Source organism: Aythya ferina (genome assembly GCF_964211825.1).
Source record: "Aythya ferina genome assembly, chromosome: 2".
Classification (NCBI taxonomy): Eukaryota; Metazoa; Chordata; class Aves; order Anseriformes; family Anatidae; genus Aythya; species Aythya ferina.
The window spans coordinates 140,233,787-140,257,829 of NC_140297.1; the positions used below are offsets into that span (position 1 = coordinate 140,233,787).

The 24,043-nt window shown below is 36.8% G+C and overlaps 1 protein-coding gene across 31 annotated transcripts in view; it reads left to right on the forward strand.

Annotated features, from left to right (window-relative positions):
* The window catches only part of RIMS2 (regulating synaptic membrane exocytosis 2), a 448,070-nt gene that overhangs the window by 215,384 nt on the left and 208,643 nt on the right, over positions 1–24,043 (forward strand). For 19 of the 31 annotated variants that reach the window (XM_084510626.1, XM_084510614.1, XM_084510622.1 and 16 more), the window contains 2 exons: positions 21,330–21,538; positions 22,891–23,010. In XM_084510626.1, coding sequence (XP_084366752.1) covers positions 21,330–21,538; positions 22,891–23,010 — 329 coding nt within the window. Of the gene's footprint in view, positions 1–21,113; positions 21,182–21,329; positions 21,539–22,890; positions 23,011–24,043 lie in introns of all 31 variants that reach the window. The other 12 variants (XM_084510630.1, XM_084510631.1, XM_084510627.1 and 9 more) reach the window with 1 other exon arrangement.

The following is a 24,043-nucleotide window of genomic DNA, read 5'->3' on the forward strand; positions in this document are numbered from 1 at the left end:
TTCTGTGTCTAATCTTGAGTCTTTTCTGTGTTCTGAGTCTAGTGTTAAACACTGCACTAAAGAAAAGAGACTTTTCATGGGATAGCTGTGTTGTGAGATATGTGTAGCACTGTTAAGATTTTAGTTTATCTTCTTCAAATTTTGTTATTTCTTAACAGAGAGACTGGAGCTTTTTATCATGAAGAAAAAGGAGGCTGATTGTAACCTAACTAAATTTCAGAAATAATCTGCCACAGGATAAGACTTAATCAAGCAAAGTATTCATAGTCACAAAAGAAATTAAAATAGGATTGCATTCTAGAACTGAAAAACTTGGAGCTGTTTCATCATGGGCAAAATTTATGTTGGTTTGCTCAAGATTTGATCACAGTGGATTCATTTCCTTTGCATTTTGATGGTAAAACATATGGCAAGGTTTTTTTTTTTTTTTTTTTTTTTTCTTTTTTTTTCCCTAATGATGATGCCAGCATAGTCCAGTACTATGAAAAAATGTGGATAATGAAATAATTGAAAAGTGTCGCTGCCAGCCTGAGGAGGCAGTCACAGAGCAGAAGCAGTCTGCTTTTTCTGGCACCCTGGTAAAGAAAAGGAGATAAAAGAGTTGGAATGGAGAGCTGAGAAAAAACTGAGGTAGCAAGGAAAAGGAAAAGGAAGGAAAATGGGAACTGTGTAGGCCTGGAGGAGGCATTTACAGCAAAGAGAATTGGGACACTGGGCTGATCTAGGGCTGCGCAGTAGGGCAGGAGGGCAGTAAATCCTGGCTGTCGCCCTAGATTTGCACCTAAGACCGTGTAATTACAACGCAGCAAACCGAGTGACCGTGAAGTTAATGCCTGTCATTGACACGAGTCGGACTGTTAAAATGACTGAAAGCATCGCTAATAAAAAAATGCCAAAGCTCTCTCATGACTGCTCAGTGCATGGCCAGTGGAAAAGGAAAATGCCAACTTGCCTGGCTTGGGAAATTTGATTCTTTTATGAATATTTCAGCTTCTTAAATACTGCTCTCTTTTCCTGAAATTTAGTGGTGGTTTGGTCAACCGCAGGATGGGATTCTAGATTTTTTGAAGAGAAAATGATTTGTAGTGGGGCTGGGGTGTATTTTTCCACTCTGAACATTTATCCTTCTTCTTGCATGTGTCAGATCAAGCTAATACCACCTCTAATTCAGTGACTAAAATTAAGATAAAAATAAGCAGTTTTGCATACAAAAAAGTAAATGTAAATCAATTCTTTCCTTCTCCTTTCTTTTTAAGAAAACAAAGAAAAAAATGTGAGAAAATAAGAGCCAAAACTTCCCCTAAAACTTATTAGATGTTAATAATAAATAACTAATAACTCTTAAATAATTATACACAAATTCCCACTTTTGTGTTCTAATAATTTGAAGATCTTTATTAAAAAAGGAAGAAGACTGACAGATTTAAAAGTTCTTGTGTCATTATTTACTTATATATTTTGCCTGCAAATAATTTATGTATTACATGTGTTCATGAAGGTCATACATTTGTTGATTACTGTTAGGTTTCTTTCTACCTCTGCTCTATCATTACTATGCTACTGTGATCAGATGACTTGGTTTTCCCTTACTTATCTTTCCAATCTGAAGTACACTGTGAATGATATGAGCTTCTTAAAGCATTCTGAGATCTAAGGGTGAAATTTGCTGTATTGCTGTTAGGTGTAAAAAATAGAATATAACAGCAGTCGGGATTAGTCTGTAAATACATGTTAAATTGTACTAATTACATGCTAATAATACTGATTTTACAAAATCCCAAAATTTTGAATATGCAATGCCTATTATACCAGAGAAATTTATCTGTTAAGATCTTTACTGCAAACTTTGAAATTGCAGAACAAATAAGTTTGTATTTTCCTTGCTAAATAATAATAGAAACAATAGGAAAATCAAGAATAACCAAAAAAATCCAACATTTCACAAATCTAATAAAGATATATTTCCTGTTTCCTAAGCAAAGAAGTCATTAGAAAAGATGAAGAATATGTACTACACAATAACATTGCAGGTTTTTTTTTTTTTTTTTGCTTATACCTGGCATCTGTGCAGTGTTGCATGACACAGAGCCCAGAACTGACGATAGAGATGGGAACGGAGAGACAATACTGAGAACACGACGCTATTTTCCATTTCTCTGTACTTGGTTTTCTGGCTTTCATGAATTATAACAACGGTTATTTTTATATACAACTCATTATGCTACTGTTAGTGGTAACTCCTATTATTATTGGATTTATATGCCATATAACTAAATTAGAACATGGAAGAAGGGCTGACTGAAATTATTTCTTTCTTGTTCAGTGTAGAAATAGGCTAAAGAAGCAATGTGCTCATGAAGCTTATGAGATTGCTTTCTTAGCACAGTAATATTCTTTTAATATAATCTAATGTTCTGTGTCTTCTTTGGCTATAGCTCAAAGTGCTTTTTACCTCTGAAAGATGACTAAAATTAGCATCTTAGAGAAAAGACCTGCCATCCTGCTGTCCCATCCCATCTCCTCATTCTGCTGAGCTGGTTTTTGCTGAGCTGCTTGCAGGTGCCCCAGGGGGCTGGGAGGATGCGCCAGCTCATTTCTGCTTCCCAAGCACCAGCAAAGTACTGCTGGTAGAGAGGTTTGGTTTTGGACAGAGCCTGGAAAGGCTCTGAGGATGCAGGTTGTCTTTACGGTGAAATCCGTGATGAGAAATACCATTTAACATCGTAATGTGGGCAGGTTTCATCCAGAAATTCTCTAGAGTTCAGCGTGGAGTTCCACATTTTTGTAGTCCCTTTCAGATGAGCAGTGACTGGAAATCTCCCTTCTAGTTGTGGTGGTGTTTGATAACATTGGCTTTTTGCCTGGGACCTTGGCCTCTTTCTAGTGTTTTGTTTGCTGAAGTTTGTGTTTTGAAAATAAGAGCTATGGGAGAGTTTCCACTGATGCCAGTTCCTAAGAAATTAGCTGTTTGATTTCTTTTACCCAGCATCCTAGTTAAACATTTACAACACTGCAAATAAAATGGCTGAAAAATACAAGCAATTGAGAGTGGTAATCCAGCCTGGGAAGTGTATGTGGTATTTACTTTTGGCTTCTGGGAAGCTCTTCATTAAAATATGGAACTTACTTTAGTGGAGTGTTTTAGCATATGCATGAAAATACTTTTTGCCCGTAGTTGAGAAATACTTCAGCATACAAAAAAGTGAATGCACTTTTCAATTTGAAATGTTAATGTGCGCTGGTATCCATTCTCCTCAGTCATGAATAATGAACATGGCAGAGCAAAGGGCAGAGTATGCAAGTCATGAATTCATAAGTCAGCTGAAAATTTCTCTCTTTCCTTTGGAGGCATTTCTATGGATTATGGTTATCTTTTTCAGTAAGTTTAATGCTAATGCATGATCAAATCTAGGAATTCAGAGAACTGGTCTATAACTATAACTTACCCCATATTCTTCTGGTAGCTAATAATATGAAATAATATGGTAATACAAACTACATGAAATCAGTTTCTAGGAATAACTATTGAAAGAGTGTGGTTATTTTTTTAAATGGTGACTGTTGATAGTAATAACAAATCTGACAAATACTATCATTTTTCCTTATCCATTGCATTATGTTCTCCATAAGTTGCACAATACAGTGTAGATATTTTAGAAAGTTCTAATGAGAAACAGGCTGGGGGCTTACTTGCATCATGTGTGGAATATTTAAATAATAAAAATACACTTGATAAACTTTGTAACAAAGCTGCATTCAGTATCTGAAAAAAACGTGGGTTTTTTTTGTTGTTGTTTTGTTTGTTTGTTTTACTGTAAGCAGAGCTTTTTTTACGATGAAATTGTGGAACAATTCCGTTATCTGCTTACAAAATTACCTGCAACATTATCTGCATATAAAAAGACCAAAAGGTTTGTGAATATTAACATAAGGCTTTTGTAACAATGCTGCTTCACACATTTCAGCTTAGTGTAAGCCATGTGACATTAGTTACCCAAGGCGTATTTTTTTGAAACTACAAAAATAATTACTCTTGACAGATGAAAGTGAGGTATACTTATTTTTATAGTATTTTATAATCTCCAAAATAAGAGTGTTGTGGACATTTGAAGAAACATGTTTTTCCTCTCTATCCAACAAAAATATGTCCGTGATTATACTTAGAATATTTATTTAATTTAATTAATGATGATACTTCTATATCTTTCATATCCTTACTTCTGTGATGTTAGCTGGAAATAAAACAAAACAAAACAAAAAAAAACCCATCAACATATGCATTTAAAAAGGATATATTTATATAAAGAAAAAACAAGTATTTTCCTAAGCCAAAGGTTAAAAAATTCTGGATGTATATAACTTGAAAAATGCTGACCAGATTCTTGCTTTCATTTGTATTTTCAATGCCAGCTGACAGCATTCTGGCTGATTTCAAAAAGAGATTGAGAACAGCATCCTGATGCAGTTAAATAGATTAACATGGTTCCTACTAAGGTACAATGAACATTTGTGAATACTGAGATAAGTAATACCCCAAATGAGTTAAAAATGAGTATGTATACTCCCAAATATCACAGCTGTAAGTAGATTAATTTTGTTCATATTATTAACACATTGGCTGACAAAATTTAATTTAAATCCATGTTTACTGTATGGTGGAAATAGCTGAAGTAGGCTATGTTTTAATGTAATTTCTTTCTGTTTTCCTAATTGCACTGCTGGAACGTGATTTAACTCAAAAACAAATAAGAACTGTAAATAGGAGCTTTGTAAAATTGCTAGTGTGAAACATTAAGGTCGCTTTTGAATCTCAATTCAGCATGTGACAAAATAAGCTCCTGCATACCAGCCTGAGGAGTCTCAACCCTGCGTGTTCACCTGTGAGAAGATACTTGTACCTTTGTGCCCAGAATCAGAGCCCATCCCTGGTTACTTCTTCCCCAGAGCTGGAGTCTGCATCTGACATTGCTGTGTTTCAGAATCAAGTGTTCTGAATCCAGAAATGTCAGTAACCAGGTTGCATGGTCAGCTGTATTTTTTATTCCTTAAATATTTTCTTTATACCGATATCTGTAATTGGATTACTCTATTGTCTTTTTTTTTTTCTTTTTTTTTTCCAGCAGCATCTGCCTTTTTCATTGTAGGGAATGAATGTTATCTGGAGAAACAAGGCAGATATTTATTCTTCTAATTCTTATTGAAAGAGCCTGAATTATTGCAGCGGTACTTTTTTTTTTCTTTTTCTTTCTTTCTTTTTTTTTTTTTTTTAATGGCTCTTTGCAGCATGCTCATCACAGTAGTGCTTGAGTAGCTCACATTCATTCATTTATCTCCGTAGGTGGAAGAGAGCTTTAATATCTCGATTTTACAGACTGGAAATCAATGGATCACTGTCAGAACAAAGCTAAGCATTCAGGTGCCTTGTATTTCAAGCTCGTTGCTCATTACTGTTACGGGAACAAGTGAAGATTCACATTTCAGTTAACCTTGGTTGTAATTGTTAGGTTTCAGTTGGGGGTTACTAGCCAAAATTTCGACTGAAGTGAGTTGGTCTTTTCAGACACAAAGCATTTAAGCAACGCAATAGATCTATTTTTTCCCTGCATTCAATTCAGTTCCCTCCTGTCCCCTGGCTCGCTTTCCTGACTTCTGTGTGCTCGTCTTCTTCCTTTGCTCCACACTAGGTCATAAAAGACTTTGCAAAAATCAAAATCTAAATTCTCACGCTGTGATGCCTGTTTGACTCCCTCCTATTAATACTAGTAGAATTTATTCACTCCTGTACATTGACTTCATACCCCTTTTACTGTGTTCAAAGCTCTCTTAAATCTCTTCTTATGATTTCTCTCTTCTAGCAGCTTAAGTAACCAAGACATTGTAAAAGGCAAGAGCTGGGAACAGGGCCTGAAGTCTCCAGTGTGGAATATCTGAGTCTCTATCAGATCTCTGTAGCTCTATATCTATCCCTTTGTCACACTGTGCCTGAGAAGAACAAACCACACTTGTACTTGCTTGTGCTGTCTCTGCCCACTAGGTCTCCTGATGGGCACGAGGGAAAGAACTGCAGAGTCTTGACATCCGACATACCCTATTTGATGGTTACACAACTTCTCCGAAACAATTTATTACCGGAATAGACAGCATACATAGAAAGGAAACAGTGCATGAATCTTGCAGAGTCAGCTGTTTTATTAAGCCTCTCAAGGATGAGATCGCTCCCATTCCTCAGTGTACCTGTGCTGTCAAGATGAAGTCAGTGGTCACCTTGGTCTTCTGCTACACCACAGATTGGTAACACATAACTCACAGCTCACAGCAATCTGTTGCCTTGAATGATTCCTCCATCTCGTTCAGGGCCACACAGAATGAGTACGAAAGCTGAACTCCCTCTATTCCCTCTAAGAATAGGCAAACTCCTACTAAGTTGCTGGTGTGTGCACCTGGGATTAAGAAAAAAGTGCAGTAAGTTTTTTACCTGTCCCTTACTGGGACATTCTCACATCTGGAAATAAATAAAAATAAGTTGTAAGGGATCTTTGCGTTATCAACCCTTGTTGCTTCTGACTTTACTAAAAGAAATAACACATTGCTTACTATACTTGGCTTATGAAAGAAAAGATTTGTAAAAACAAACAAAATTATAGGAGACTAATCTTAAGACAACAGTCGTAAATGAAATGTGGAAGCCCTTTTTGCATACAATCTCATTTGAAAGCAACAAAGAAAAGGAAAGAAAAGACACTGAACCATGGCAGAGAAGCAGTTAAATTTCATAACTGTTTCAGTTGAGATGTGTAGTTTGCCAAAGTTGCTATTCCCAAAGCATGTCATACTTGCCAGTTCTCTATCGGATTTGACAGAGGATGATCTAAAAAAAAATAGGCAGCAACAGCAATGTCACCCTAAAAAGTCATTAACTGCTTGTGCTGTTTACAGCAGTATAGCTATGAACATAGCCAGTCCTACATTTGCAAAAACCTTTGGTACATCTTTGTTTCAAAAAATCGGTTCTAGAAACACAAATTACAAATCACAGCCCATTATGAAGTATATGCTAATAGCTGTTAATTGCGTCATTATATTCACAATATTGTTAATCAAGATGATCTTTTCAGCTATTTTCTTCCTTTTGGTAGATGCAAACATTTCCAATTTGCTTGCATAAGAGTAAGCATCAAGAAAAGAGTACTGAGTTCTAAATTATTTCTAAGCACAGTAAACCAAAACCGTTAAGATTTTAACAGATTTTATTTATTTATTTATTTATTTATTTTTCCATGTCAGTCAGGTAATACAATATTCTTAATGTTGTAAATTTAGCAGATTACAGGATTCCCGGTTGCTTTTTCATAAAACTTTGACTTGGGCAAGAACTGCAGTTCTCAGCACAGCAAAGATGCTTTATGGTCTTTTTCCTGTGCTGGGCAGACCCAGGCAGAAAAGAAGAGCGTTTTGAAGAACGAGTGTTTCCTAGTAGTGGGTTAGTACAAAAGCAGTTTATCTGAAGATAAACATAGTTTGGAGAACAAGGTAAATGGGAAAAGCCTTTTATTTGGGGGGTTATGTTAGTCTGGTTTGATTACATGTATACTGGGGAGTAAGGTGCGTGCCCAAGGAAATGAGCAACTGACACAAGGGAGAAGAGGGTGTTTTGAAAATGGCTGCGCCACGCTTCTTACAAAATTCTGTCTGAAGGCACTTGGTGGCATTTCCAAACTTGATTTTTTGTTATTGTTGTGCATTACACATTTGTAGCAAGAACAAGGTATTGACTTCATTTGGAACTGTGTTATTGCAGTGTTTATATCAGAAACAGGCAATTTCTGTTCTGGAAATATACTTCTACCTGGAGAAGAGATTGATGGTCCAGGCTCACCTAAACTATTTGTCTGCTTCTGTAAAACTCCTCTGGTATGAGCTAGGCAAGTTACACTGGCTGAGGGACCACTTCATGTAATGAAGGTTTTTGGTTTTTGTCACATAGAATCTGGTCCAACTTTACGAGGTGAAATTTCCTGCTGTTTCTACAGGCACCACATAGTATGACTTTTTTTTTTTTTTCTCCTCACACCTCAACTTTCCAGAAATTCAAAGCTAAGTAAGGGATGTGCAGGAATTTTCTTTAAATAGCGGGGAAAAATAATAACCTTTTGCTAATAACTCATTCTAGAAACACTGAGCCTTGGTAGATATATTTTTGGATCATATAAAAAAGAGGAAAATGAGATTAAATTGCTTATGTAACCTTTATTATGGCTTAAGCTACCATGAAGGCTATAATTATGGGAGTGGTTCTTGTTGACGGCTGAGAAGTCCCTGAGCAACATGCTTATTTATGTATTCAGCTAAATGAAGTAATTACAGAGCTAACATCAACCAACTATTTTTTCGTGGAGGCTTCTCCCATTGTTCTGCATCTTTTTGAAATGACAAAGACACTGAAAACTGCAATTAAGAAATCTACTTTAATCATTAGGATTCAAAATTGGTTCTGGAATATGAATATAGGTGTATCTATAGATACAACTTTAACAATCTTGCTCTCATGTCTCCACATTTTACTGACCATATTGGTTTACTTTGAAGAACATCCTTGTACATTTTCCATACAAAGGACTTTTCCATCCAGTTTGCTTATTTAGACATGGGCAGTACTGGGCAGATGTTTGGAAGAGGAAAAATTTTGTTTTCATCATATAATAAAATCAAATGCGTTTTTGGAAAGTAGATTTTTGTAAGTAAGTTATTGTCATTTACTGAGTAGCTGGGAAAAGGCAGTACTACAACTATAAAACATATTGAAGAAAATTCAGTTCCTGTATTACTCAAGTTTGGCACTGAAAATTGTTTGGGACATTTGACAGTTTCTGCTTTTATGTCTGTATGCCAACAAATCATTTCAGAAGAGGTTAATTGTAGCATCCACCTTGTTTCATTATGCAGGCCTGCCTTAATGAAAAATTCCTTGAATTTAACCGACTCCCACAGAACCAGCACACTCTGAGAGCACAGTGAAACACTGTCAAGAGACAAATAATTTTGTATTTAGATTATGTTCAGTAACTAATGAAAAGGGTAATTAGTTGAAGAAATGGGAATATTGACTAGTTATTTAACCTTTCTGTGCACAGAAGAGAGTGGTCCTCGGGGATGAGGAGGAGTTTTCACCATTGAGTTGTTAAAAATTTTGTATTATGTTTGTATAGGGACTAAATTAAGGCTCCACGCCAAACTAAGACTCATATCATTTTTACTTTCTGAATATTTAATTTTGTTACCTGCCCTTCCTTGTAATATAAAAGGCATCTATGTGTGTGCACATATACATGTATTTATATAAACATATATGAAGTTTGTCTTAGGCCTGTCTTAAAAGACAAACAGGCTAACTCATTGATATTTTATTTTTTGCACATTTTTTAAAATTGTAAACCAAGCACAACAGATCATTGCACTTAACTAATTTCCTGATATAGAATCATCCTGTCAAACCTGCGCACAGAAAGTATGAAGACAGCTCATAGTGATTGTTACTTCTGGAATCCACTGGACTTGCGTTTTTAGGTTTACTCTTCCTCCACAGCAGGTAATTAATTTCCTTGAAAGAAAGTGGTTTGACAAAAATAACTTGTTAAACCAAACTTGAAGCAATAGGTGTTTTTATATATACCAAATTACGTTCTTCATGGTGGCTATTAAGGGGGGGAGATCAATAATTAATGATCCAATTACTGGCTTACAGAGGCTTTTATTGTGGTGTCAAGGTGATGAAAAATCATCTTGCATTGATTTTTTTTTGCTGCCACTCCTGCTTACTGAATCAGCAGTTGCACTGCATGTTTCTAGACAGTTCATGGCTTGTGTGCTGCCAGGGATGGATGAGATGCTTTGGATTTACTGCTGTGAATTATCTCTTGTTTCTCAAACCAAATCATCTCAACAGTGATGTGAGACTATGTCATGTCTGCTGCAGTTTTATAAGCAGTTTTGAGAAGCTAGCAGCTTGAGTTAATTAAAAATTATACTTGTTTACACAATCAGAAAGGCTGTTATTAGTATGCCGCCTGTGAAATATTACATCAGCTTTTCAGAAGGAAAGGAACTGCTGTGATTGGTATTGAAATGCTGTATTTCCTGGTTGTGAATCACAGTATTATACTATACCATCTTTTTGGTTGGAGAAGACCTTTACGATCATCAAGTCCAGCCATCACCTAACACTACCAAGTCCACCACTAAACCGTGTCCCTAAAGCACCACATCCACACGTCTCTTAAACACCTCCAGGGATGGGGACTCCACCACGTTCCTGGGCAGCCCATTCCAATGCTTAATCACCCTTTCTGTGAAGCAATCCTTCTGGATATCCAATCTAAACCTCCCCTGGAGGAACTTCAGGCCTCACAAACTATCAACTCACTACAATCACCTCACTGCAAACTCCTTTTCAGGTAGTTTTAGAGAGAACAGTTGAATATTAAACTAGTAATGTATCTACCACACTAGTCATTCTCTCTTGATTGTTAGGTAGAATTTCAAAAATTGCGAGTGCCTTTCTGCATAATGCAAATTGACAATTACCGACAAGGAAATAAGTTATCCTAACTCCCAAGTGGTGCTTTGGTATTCAAAATGCCTAGTTATTCAAGTACAGAATATGGAAATGTTTGCTTTTAAGATTATTCATATTTCTGTTCTAAAATCTATGTTTCCTCATCAGTGATCAAGATATTTAGAATGAGTTTTGAGTCCATTTCTGTGCTGTCTCAGAGCTTGTCATAAGTCACTGGGAATACTACACTCAAAACTGGGAAGTAGACCTTTTCCTCCTTTCTCTCCAGCTGTCCTTCTAGGAGAACTGATATATCCAAGGGTAAAAGTGGGGGATTTCTTCCCATCCAAACAAAACCTAGTAACTGAACAGAAAAAGGCAATGGTGAACAGGAAGATAGATAATGGTTTTACAAGATTTTACAAGATTGTTTATCATCAAAATGGTAATTATTTTGATTTTGTAAATGGTATTTTATACTTATGTCTCTCTATTTTATTATGTTATTAGACACACACAGATGCATTCTTTGGTCATTGGTTATCTTGTATTGCAAATCATGCATGTTTCTCAATAGTACTGTTTGGTAGCAAAATATCATGGATCCTGACTGGAAGAATTAGAGAGAAGGGAAAAAGATGTGATCAATGAAGCAACTAGCTGATCTTCAGTCTTAATATATGGAAGGCTGTTAGGTCGTTGATGGAAATTGATTATAGATAATGATGTCCCTATATTAGGAGGCATCTCTATGTTAGTAGTGTCTCCTTTCATTAGCGTTATCTCTATGTGACTTTGGAAATAAAAATGTAGGCTGCTATTGTAATTTAATATATTTGATTCTTTAAAACTAAGTTAAGAAGATTTCCCTTTCGTTCCTGACATGCATGTTTCAGTTTTACTTACTGGTGAATGTTCTCTTGATTAAATTAATACAGCTCTGTCATGAGTACAACTGACATGCTAAGTTTATGTTGTTGTTTGCCAATTTGACATCACATCTCACAAAGAATCCATTCCCTTGCTTTCTGCTGTGGTCTTCTATTGGCTTGACTTGGTAACTATGAGTCTTTCTTAGTAATTAGGATATACTGATTCAGAGTGGCTGACTGTTATTTTCTATAGTAATTAATATTGACATCAAAGTTGTAAAGCTTGAAAGTAAATAAGTGCACTCTACAAAGAATTACCTTTTCTGTAAAGTTTACTGTCTAATAAATATTAGAGGGATCTGTTCATGTACATGCATACATGTTGAGAATGTGAATATATGTTTTTATTATTTGCATTGGCTCCAGCTATTCTAGTAGCCTCAGATTTATTATTTGATGAAAACATGAAAACATTGGTACAGACTCCCTGTCAGTAGATGTTTGTTTCTGGAAGAATTAAAAATATGCATCTGGTGAAGCACTGCCTTGGAAAGGTAGTGAGCTCATATGTCTGTCCAAACCGTCCAAAAAGAAATAGGTTCATATTTAGTATTCAGTGCATGTGCAGCAAATCCTGTGCCCCTGAGACTTCCAGATGCCAGGCAGTCTTATTGGAGCTACTCTGCCAGCCTGTCAGGCATAATTTTGCCAAAGTCACAACTTTAGGATGTGAAAAGAGCGTTTATTTGGGGAAATGGAGATAAAGGGTAAGCCAGCACAAAGTGAGCTGCGTAAGAGAATATGGTCTCCTATAGCTAAATAGATTTTTCCTGAAGCTACTTATTTCTTAAGCTTAATTAAGCCTCCTTTAGTGAGTGTAAAGTAATCAGTAACAAATACAAAAATTGAACAGAAAACAGGTATCATGAGCACACAAGACCTGAAACTGTTTCTTAAACATTGCAGCTGTTGCTCACAAATTTTCGTGGTTCTCCAATTATAAGCTGGGTTCTCTTCCAGGTTGCTATAAGGCTAGTTTCCAACTGGCTTGGCAGCTTTTCCTGTTGCCTTGCTGTTGGCAGCAAGACACTTGAATGTGCCTGATCTAATTTCAAATCGGAGGAAAGAATTTGTTGAACATGTGCAGATGAGCTCCCGCTTGTGCTGCAGCTCCGCCACATCCCAGAACCATCGGATCTTCTGCGCTTGTATGACAGAGCTGTGCATCCCCAGCAGTCGTTTTCCAAGGTGATCCATTTTCTCAGCCAGCCAGATGGAAAACACAGCTTTTAGTAACCTTGCAGACAGCGGTTAATATCCATGTGCATTAAATCTGAGAGCTCGTTAGCTTTCAGAAGGCAGGTCTGTGAAGAGAGGTAGGCTTATTTATCACACCTAACCAGGCTGCCTACTTCTAGGTGATGGGAATGCCCTCCGTGTTACAGAGCGGCTGAAATGAAGGCCAGATACAGGATTATTTAATGATATTAATAGCTTTTACTCTGCCCTGCATTACTAATAGTGCTACTTTCCTCCTTCGAAGGGTTTCTCATTCAGGTATAGGCAAGCTGGTATTGCTGATGCTTGTTCAAGGAGGGACTTGCAATGAAGCTGTCAGTTGGATGATTGGGTTGGAGGCATGCGTGACAAAGACAGATAGGCAAGGAAGATGTGAGAGGTCAGCCCATGAATATAAGCGTGGTTGTTGTGGATGTGAGTAGGCAAGAAAATGGAAAAAAGCATGCCCTGTAAGAAGGGATTGAAAATTTAGACTGAATAATAAAATAGTAAATTGCTTTTGGATGCTTACTTCTGGGCATTGCCTAGAGCTGCTGCCTCTTCTAAGCTTTCTGCAGTGTACTTCCCTTTGTGTTCTGCTGAAGGAATTTTCTTATCCTGGAAATACTTTGGCATAAGCTCAAAGCATTCTACAAAGAGAGGAGAAGGAAATGGGAAAGTGAAAATGCTGCAAGAATGGTCAGAAGTGTAATTTGGAGTAAACATCTTCCTAGGACAACATCTTAAAGAGAATAACACAAGAGAGATGTCCATAGGATGTCTTTCTTTGTTACTTCAGCTTTCCCTGCTCTTGATAGAAATCAAGCAGGGAACACACAGCAGGGGTGTGCAAATCTAAAATATTTGAGTATTAAGTAGATAGCAACTGGCAGTGTCGGGCTGGGTCCCCAGGATAAGATGTCTGGCTGTTTCACTTGACTTGTTCAGCACACCAGCCCATTTCCTTGGTGGCCCAGAGCGTGAGTTTCAGTGCCCTGCATCGCATGGCAGAGGCCACGGTGTGACAAACCGGGTCACGCTCCTGGTGTCCTCTGAGAGGCATGGATGTAAGTGTACGAGGACATCTAGTATGTGCCTCTGTGCTGCCGTGTGTCTTCCAGTGTGAGTCTGGTGAGTGTAAACTGTAGTTAAGAAATTCTCAGGTTTCTCTCTTTTTCACTTTTTTGTTAAGCTCCATCCTGCTAACTTTAATATGCAGCAGCTTTCTCCAGGAAGTAGCCAGTCCATCATTACAGATGTATATGCTGTATTGATACGCTTTCTTTCCATTTATTTCATGACAAGACCTTTATAAAAACATACTTGACTGTTAATTAAGCCTGTGTTTTGGAAAATCTAAATATGAAGAAAGTCCTTCCCGTATTTTAAATCCTTCTGGCAAAACATACCTAAGAAAATACTTTCAGTAAGTATACTTTTCTCGACAGTGATTCTAAGTCTCAGATTCAGAAAGGTAACCGAAACAAAACAGTCATGCTGAAACCTTTTCACTCTTTATATGAGGTAATCCTTTCCATAAAATCTTTTCTGGTGAGCAGTATTACTAGTATTTGAAAACAAGGCTACATTTTCATGGAGTGGAACCAGTGTCTTCTTTCTTAATGACATCTTCCACTAAACAGCCTCACTTGGGAAAAAAAAAGGGGAAATCAAGAGATTTTTAAATTCTTAATGAAATTAAGAATTTCCATTGAGAATACTGCCAAAACCCAGTCTGGTATAGTAAGATATTCCATAAGCATATAAATTGTCAGGGGATGTCTTCAAAAAAGGTCTCTGTTGGTAGAAAGTTTATGTTTCTTTATTATACAGAAATGCAGAGTTGCTGTGCTTAAGGGTTTGCCAGCATTTCCATCATAAGGAATGTTTTCAGAAATTCATCTCAGAAGACGTTCTGCTGTTTCTGAGTGACAGTGCACATACATATTTTTATCGTGAGTGCTATCTACCCTTTCTCTGTAGACCAGAGAAGATTTTTTTTTCTGTGGCAGTACCTCTAGTCAATGCCCTCAGGTGCTCTGTGTCATCATTCTTGCCACCTGTATGTGCACAGCCTCAATTAGTCTCTTACCTGTTTTGTGGGATGGAGCTCTCTGCTGTTCAGGATCTTCTTCTAACTGTGTAGGTTCTCTTTATGCCTTTCCTTCTTGGCCACACGACCTTAAGAGTACACCTATTGTTTGTCATTAACAAGGGAGGTTATGCAGGGTTACGAAAATCACTTTTTTTTTGACCCTTTATCAAACGTAGCAGTCCTATAAATCTGTGGATTCATACATTAGAGGTGAGGTTTCATCTTCTTCAGTGTAGACTCCCACAGACATCTACATCTACAGCCAAGGTAATTACATTCACTTCTTTTATTGTCATTGAAAAAAAACAGATTTGGCTACAATTCATGTCAGCCTTAAAGCAGATACATAAAATAACGCAGATGAATGGAGCCAATAACTCAAGAAGCCGTAGACACGTACTGTGTGTTTTAGATCCAAATTTTTCAATGTTTTTAAAAGATACTTAAATGCCATATTTCTGGGTGGGAAAGCTATTCTAAGAAGCAAAAAATACATAATCAAGCAGTAAAATAGAAGGGGAATGTCCATTGACTAGAGGTATTTTTTAAATACAGATTGCAATTCAAGGTTCCCGTCACTATGGGAATTTCCCATTGCTGCACGTTCCCAGTGGAAATGTGGAGGAAGAAGAAGGAAACCTTTTCCTTTGCCTGCATGGTTTTGGCTATAGACACCAAAGACAGTAAAAACAAAATATTCTAGAAATCTGTAAGCTTACAAGTTTTCAGCTTTCTGCCATTTATAGAGAAAGGCTAGGTCAGTGATGTGGTTTCTCTCCCAGCCTTGTTTGTCCGCGACATTAATAAGAGCAGAACTCACATATGTCAGTTCTTGTATCCAGCTGCACTCCTGAACTCCTGAGGCATCTGCATGCTGTTATCATGACACTAGCTGAGATTGTATGATGCTTAGCAATATATTTGTTCCTTTTTCCATGAAAGATGGCTTTGATACTGTAGTTTATATAATTTATCAACTAGGTGACATTTTTCCTGAGTCATTTCTGCTGCACATCCTAAAACCCCATTGTCTCAATAGTGAAGCATCTGCTATTGTGGAAGAAATATTTAAAATATTTAAATAAAGTGTTTTCTCTGGCAGTCAGAATTAAGGATTCAATGTCTTTGTTATGGTAAAATTATGGTTTAACAGTTTTTCTTCTAGAGAAACAAAAAAACCATGTGTCTTACATTTACTACTTTTAATTTTACAAGATTTCACAAAACTTTTACGCAGTCAAGATTTTAATATTCATAGAACATGCACCAAAAAACTGATGTCCAGGCATCTTATCAAGTCATTCATTGTACCTTAAAAAAGTGTGATTGTACTAAGTAATTACAGTCTTATAGAAATGTAATACACCACTGGGCTTCCAGACAGTCTTCCTGTATATATTTTATTAGTTTAAATATTTTATTTATAACAGTTTGACTGCATTTGATTAATTTTTATAGTATTTAAAATCTGTTATTTAGCTGACTCTTAATGCAGTGTTAAGGAAAAAATCTACATAGACTACAGTGGCTTTATCGTTTCTAATTTAATGATGATTTCTTTTGAAATGTTTCTACATATTCTAATGGAAAAAATTATACATTTTTGGACAAAATGGTATGAAGTTGTTGTTTGTTTTCTTACCATTTTAATTTTAGAGTAATCAGTGTTTACTGTGAGACAACTAAAATAAAGAGAAAGACAGCTTTCTACATCTTGACTGGAAAAAAAAAAGTCAAAATAGTAGAGCAAGAATTGGGAGTGGTTTAATCTGGTAACCGTGTCAATTTTGCATTTGTTCCTTGTTGCAGGTATAGGTTCAGGGCTTGCCATATTTCCGAGAGCTGCAAAATTGCTGCAAAATAAATGTAATTTCTATGTGCTAATCTAATACATTGGGCATATTGGGCTAAGTTGGTCTTATCTTGAATACATAATAGTAGGTGGATGCACCATATAGCACATGGGTGAGAGGACACTTGGAAACTTTTTCAGTAAGTGGAAGTCTTACAACGGGCCAGAGACCTGTGTTTGAACACTTGAACACAGAAGCAAAAAGTTTTCTATCGTCCAGAGATCCTTTTAGTCTACATTGCTGCTGCTGTGGTACAGAAATATTTGGCATTTCTGATTGTATATAATCAGTCCAGTTGACTTGCCTTTCATTAGATCTTTGAGTCCTGAGGCCTTTATATGGTTATTTTGGTATTTTCTTGGATATATAAATAAATAGTTGAGGCTGTGTCAAAACTGTAACTTAGGGTAGTAGGATCCTCCTAATGAAAAGACAATGACCATCTAAAGGAGTTATTGAAACCTCCTTTAAAAATGGCAGAGGATAAATAAGACATTTTGGATGTGATGAATGTATGATTTATCGCATCTGGAAGTGCACATCTAGAACAGGTCAAATGAACCACATGTAAAAAGCTCTACTTTCCTCTATAGTAAAAGGAACATAGGCTCATTGATCCAGATGTACAGATCTGTACAATAAATAGTCAAAGTTTAGGTAAAAGAATTAGAGGGCTGTAGAGTCAGTATTTGAAAGGTGGCTGCAAGAAGTTCTCTAACAAGTTATAGAAGGACTTACTGTAAGATTTTTTTGTTTTGTTTTGTTCCTGAAATGAGAAAATTGTAAGTTCTATTGTAGGAAAATAATCAACGTATTTTATTCTTACTGTATGAATGGGAAGTTTTAAAAACTACAAGTTATCACTCAGGTATATGTGTATCTATTAACATATGTGTCTTACTATTTTGGTTAACTTTAGTTAAAAGAATAAAAAATCAGAAAAAGAATCTTGAGTTTCTATATCTAACTAAAAGACAGTGTGCACATTTCAAGTGTGGGTGTGCATAGCCCAGACTGTTAGAGCCCAGCACTGCTCAACATTTGCTCATATAAACACCTATAGGATGAACTTGTATACGTATAGCACATCTCTGCTGTGAAGTACAGTTACTGGAAAGGTATTTATTTTCAGTCTTTGAGTGGATGCCTATGTGCATGTGCTGTGGGCATATGAATTCCAAGGGAAGACTAGACACGTATTTGGTGGCTAGGTATACACACATTCAGTGTGAAAGTGTATATATATGGTGAGTACATCCTGGGGACCTCAACTTTTCAATAACTTATTTCCCTATTTTAACAAGTTATTTCCTATTTCCTACGTAGACAAACAACTGAAAGTTGAGTTTGATAGGAATCCTAGCTCTTGACAAGTTCATGCAAAACTGTTTAATTTATAGGGGAAAAAAACATGAATAGGAGAGCTGGCACAGCTCAATTGCTACAAATAATGTGTGTGTGAACATTAAGAATGCAGATGAATTTCATAAAGGGTAGATAAGTGCTACGTTCACTGGAGAACAGCGAGGACGTAATAACTACACCTGTGGATTCCCTTCTGTTGGCTTCTTTTGGAATATAAGTAATAGTCAGGGTTGTTGCTGACAATTTTAAAACTTTAAAACAGGGCCAGTAATTTGCAGTGGTCGATTTTTACTCGCTAACAATAGATACCTACATTTAAATGTAGTCATTTCAATGAAAATACACCATTTCTCAGAAGTAGCCAGGAATTAGAATTAGTAAGAATGACCTGGTTTAACTGTTCTGCTTATACAGCCCATTTCATTTCAGTGCTCTGCTCCTAGAATTAGGTGGCAAATTACAGGGAGCCAAATTACAACTTTTCAGTCAGACTGTGGTTTTGGGCGTAGAAATTGTATTAATGACACAGAAAATAACGACTAGGAAGAAATAGTATGGGCTCACATGCCTTTCGTTCCTGTAGTTAGAGTGAAGTCATCATTAGTGTAACGAGATGAATTCTCCTCACTTAAGATTCCACTTTCCATCTACTCAGCATTGGTGAGGGCACACCTGGAGATCTGCGTCTAGTACAAGAGAGACATGGACATATTGGAGAGAGTCCAGAAGAGGGCCACCGAGATGATGGAGGGCCTGGAGCCCCCCTCCTGTGAGGAGAGGCTGAGAGAGCTGGGACTGCTCAGCCTGGAGAAGAGGAGGCCCAGGGGATCTCATCACCATCTGTACATCCCTGAGGGGAGGGTGCAGAGAGGATGGAGCCAGGCTTTGTGCAGTGGTGCCCCGTGCCAGGACAGGAGGCCCTGGGCACAACCTGGCCCCCAGGAGGCTCCCCCTGAGCACCAGGAGCCCTTCTGTGCTGTGCGGGTGATGGAGCCCTGGCACAGGCTGCCCAGAGGCTGTGGGGTCTCCTCCTTGGAGCCCTTCAGCAGCCGCCTGGATGTGGTGCTGGGCACCCTGCTCTGGGTGTCCCTGCTTGGCCACGGGTGGCACCGGCTGGCTCCAGAGGGCCCTGCCGGCCTCAGCCACTCTGTCACTCTGTGAAGATTAACTTTTCAAATACATTTTAAAATCAGGATTTGTAAACTAGGCAATTGTGTAAACTGGAGCTCTTTCCATCTCCCTGTATCTCTCCATATCTCTAAATGTGTGTTAGTACAGTAAAGGGTAGATCTTCAAGTGCTCACTGATGATTTTACTCTGTTCTCCTGAAGCAATGTTTGTAGAGTTGGAGGTAAGAAAACCCTGAAAGCTCCTTGCCAGGAATAGGTTTTGATCAGAAGCTCCCATTTAAAATGTTACCTTCCCTTCAAAGAATCAAGAAAAATAGTTTGCACTTTTACAGCAGGCCCATTTACTACTTAGAAAATATGAATGAATTAAAGCTTCAGAATAGTTTCATGAGGTCCCTTAGCATTCCTTTTCTGAAACGAAAGGATGTCCAACGTGCTGCTCATTTCTGCAAAATGTTAGGGACTAAGTTCAAACTGGAAGTGTCTTTTTAAAAAGAAAGCCTTGATACATGTCTTCGATGCATGTCCTTTAAAATGGAAACGAGACTTGATCTTGTTTCCAGATGACATACTGTATGTATTAGGAGAAAACAAGTGGGAAAAAAAAATCATATTGCTCATTGTATATAGTAAATCCTTTTGAGGAGACTGTATTTTACTTTTCTAAAGCATCCATTAGCTTTTTGTAGCTTAGTTTTATGGGGTTGTATCTGCGTATCATTTCTGCAAGGTTTTCTAAACAAATTTTCAGGCTGTGCTTAGACCCAGTAGTTATATTTTACAAACCTTCTGGTGTAGTTTCAGAGGAAGTAGCTGAGCAATGTCAAAGCAGGATCTGAGGTAATGGAAATAGAAAAGTGCTGTTTGTGGGCTGTATTAAGAGCGGAACTGCACTGGTTTAGTGTTCTCTTGGTCAAAAGCCAACATTTGGTCCTGCACACAATAATATCATAATCATATCTCGCACACAGCAACAAAATATTTTTTCATGTAGCATGTAGTAACAATATTGTAAAAAAACCAAAAAGGAACACTGATAATTCAAAATGCGTGGGCGTAATTCATGATTTGTGTAGGTACCTACACAAATGCTAATGCTTTATTAAAACACAAAAATCACTCCCCAGTCCTGTGGACAGTTTAAGGCCTGTGGAAAGTTTAGGCTTTTTGTTTAAGACTGTGTTTTAAACCTTTCTCCTTGTCATCTGTCTGCCATACATGTCAAATTCGGATTCTCTAATATGCAAAGACATATATCCCTTGTTAGAATCCTAATGTTTATTCTCAGTTTCAAGGTACCTATACTTACAATTATCACCCTGATATTTAACCAGTAGACATTTCTCTGGGAATTTCAAGTGACGTTGATACGCTTTTTATAAGATATTTTATATATTTGTTTTGCTTATAAATCTTTTATATTTTAACAGATCATTCAGCCCTCCTTAATCATCTACAGTACAGCTAAATACACCATACCATTGCTCAAGTATTTTATGGAAGCGATCAGAAAGAATACTATTTTGTAATGGAAAACCAAAGTCTGTTCTTTAAGACAAGAAACAGAAACTGTTTCTGTAGCTTATGATGAAAACCTGTCATGTAATCAAATTTTTTCCTTTCTGAAAAGCGTTATGAATACAATGCAATTTGCCTTTTCATTTAATTTACTGTAGCTAACTGTATGCAAACAGTTAAAAATTGGGAGCCAGTGATGCTTTATGCTGTACATAACTACATGCACACCTATACCCAAGCAAACATACCCGCTTCCTTACTGTATTTCGTATGCCACTTACTTGGTTGTTGGCATCTTAACTTTTTATTGGAATTGTTTTCCAAGTCCCGCTAGCAAAGGGTATGAATCAGATAGGATAACCAGCAGTCTTTACAATTTTACTGTATCTTTTTCTGTCCTTTCTTTCACCTTTCCTTTACTGCACTATCTTGTCTGTCTGATTCTCGCAGGAGACATGGATTACAACTGGTTGGACCATACGTCTTGGCATAGCAGTGAGGCATCCCCAATGTCTTTGGTGAGACATGTGGAGCCTTACCATTTAGTTTCTTTTACCATTTCACATTTCCTTTGTTTTATTTACACCTTTGCATGTTTTCTTTTTTTGTTTCCTTTTTTTTTTTTTTTTTTTTTTTTTTTTTTTTTTTTTTATCCCACATCTATAGGGGACAGTCAAAGGGGAAAAAGAAAAACTAGTGAGCAGGCAGTTTTGTCGGATTCTAACACCTTATCCGAGAGACAAAAGAAAATGGTGTGCTTTGGTGGCCACTCTTTGGAAGAGGACTTGGAATGGTCTGAGCCTCAGATAAAAGACTCTGGGGTAGATACGTGTAGTAGCACAACTCTAAACGAGGAACATAGCCATAGCGAGAAGGTACTGAGATTACGGAGCCTGCATTTTAACCTGCTCATTTGGTCTTTGTTTGCTCTCTGTCACTCATTAAAATAGTGCACAAAGTAAAAGACAGGGTGTTTCTAGAGACAACGTAGCATTTCTTAAGGTGCAGAAAAGAAAAACAAATGAAAACTCTCTGCATGCTTGCAGCTTTTATGGTTTGGCAGACTAAGAAAAAAACAAAAACAAAAACAAAAAATGAGACATTGTTCTTGGTTGCATAATAGCCTATCATGGTATTACCTTCAAGTGTGAATAATTAACAACAAGGATTCTTCTGATTGGCTTATTTGATTTACTATGTTCAAACTCCTGGGGCTGAAATTAAATTAATAGTTTAAGTCCCAGGTGAAAAAGGGAGAAAATTGGGTCTCTCTGCACGGAAAAGTTGTTTTTCTTTTTTCCCTTTCACTGTCATGGTTGTTCTTTTGTTTTGTTGCCATGCCATTTTTTGTGCAGTACTGTGCAGCATTAAAGGCTTTGCCATCTGCTTTGGTGATTTTTATTTGTGTGTTTTGTTTGGTAGAGATTATGATCAGTCATTTTTGAATTATTACGTGTAATGGGAGCAAATTTGTCTGTGCCTGCTAGTTTTGCATGAAATAGAGCATGAAAGTAGTATTTGTCAGTGAAAAAGTGCTATGATTACACAAAATAAAAATATTATTTTAAATTTTAGTAATTATGTTATGCCAGCATACAACGTGTGACCATGTGTAGTAATGGAATAGTAATACGTTCATATGCTCTGTATGTGGAGTAATTAATCCAATAAACATTTAAATGCAGAGCAATGAATGTCATTTTTAACATATTCTATAATTTTAATATATTACTAATGAGAGAAAGAAAAACAGAAAAAAAATTGTCAGTCTTAGAGAAAACTGGCGTGCTTGGAATAGGGGAAAAAGAAGAAATCTGTGTCTTGCATCAAGTTTTTGAGTTAAACTTGCCTTTTCAGTGTTACTCTTGATATTGGTCTCTACAGTTGTTTTTGTCAGTACTTGTGTGATCGTCCCTGTGCGTAGGTAACTATGCGTAGTTATCTGTATCTGTCTGTTCATCAAGATGCAAAGATCATTACAGATATTTATAATTTGGATTTGGTAAAGTAGATAATGTTACTAAATATTAGGAATATATTGTGAAGGACTATACGTCCAAATAAATCTTTACAAGCACAGTTTTCAGTCATTCTGATACATTAAATATTAGTGTAATCATAACACTTTCACTGCATTTTTAAAATATATCAGGAAATGAAAAGCATTACTGACATATTTTTCTTTAACATCCTATTCACTGTATTTTCCATTAACACCATATGATAGCATCCAGTAACTTGGCAACCATCCAAAGATGGAGACCGTCTCATCGGTCGGATTTTGTTAAATAAACGACTGAAAGATGGAAGTGTGCCGAGAGACTCGGGAGCAATGCTTGGATTGAAGGTTGGTAATGAATAATTTTGGAATTACTTACTTAAAACTCTCAATTAAACTAGCTACCTTCATAATGTAAGAACTCATAATACATAATTCTCATAATACATAGTCTACCTATATCTATAATGTCTTCATCTCAAAAATAATGTATAAAGACATTGTATGTTATTAAGAGGAATTTCACAGGGTCCCTGACATTCTGAAAAAGTTGTATTTTACAGAAAGACTGGACATGTTTTCGCAAGTTTTCTGAGAATGGCTGCTCTGCAAGATACTAATTGCATCCTTGCTAGGCAAGCCGAACCCTGTCCACTTTCTTGAGTATTGAGCATTGCAGCGTGGTGTAACTTCTGTCCTGCAAAAGGTGAAAGAAATGTGAAAAATAAATCTTTTTTGAAGATCTGAGGGACATCTGGAAGTTAATGACACTTTAATCCAGAGCAAAGTCTACCACTGTAAAGAGCTGTTTCTAGAATTTTTCCCCTCTGATAGATTTGCTACATCTTAAATGCACAAGACTGAAAATTATTAGTACTTGTACGTTTAGATGTAGAGCTTAGGGAAATGGTTTAGTGGGGACTGTTAGCGTTAGGTCAGAGGTTGGACTCGATGATCTTGAGGTCTCTTCCAACCTAGAAAATTCTGTGATTCTGTGTGTGATTCTGTGATTGTTTATTATCACAAAGTGGATTTGATTAATTGTTAGATACATTCAATGTTTTGCGTGAATGTTGTAGGCCCTGTTACATTAATAAATCTATTTACAGCTTGAAAATATTGAAGTAAGCAGTCTAATGAACCGTAGTGTACTTTTTTGGGGGTGCCAATTTATACTACAGAAATATACAATACAGTAAAAAATAGTACAGTGAAAGCTTGAAGTATTTCACTTTCTGTATTTGCATTGTCTTTAAATTACTCAGGTAGCTGGAGTATAGCTATATAAACATAACCTACCATAGCCAATGTTCTGTGGTGTTTGTTTCAAGTGTATCTGCCTTATCTGGGCTACCTGAATACCAGAAAAGTCATTGAATTC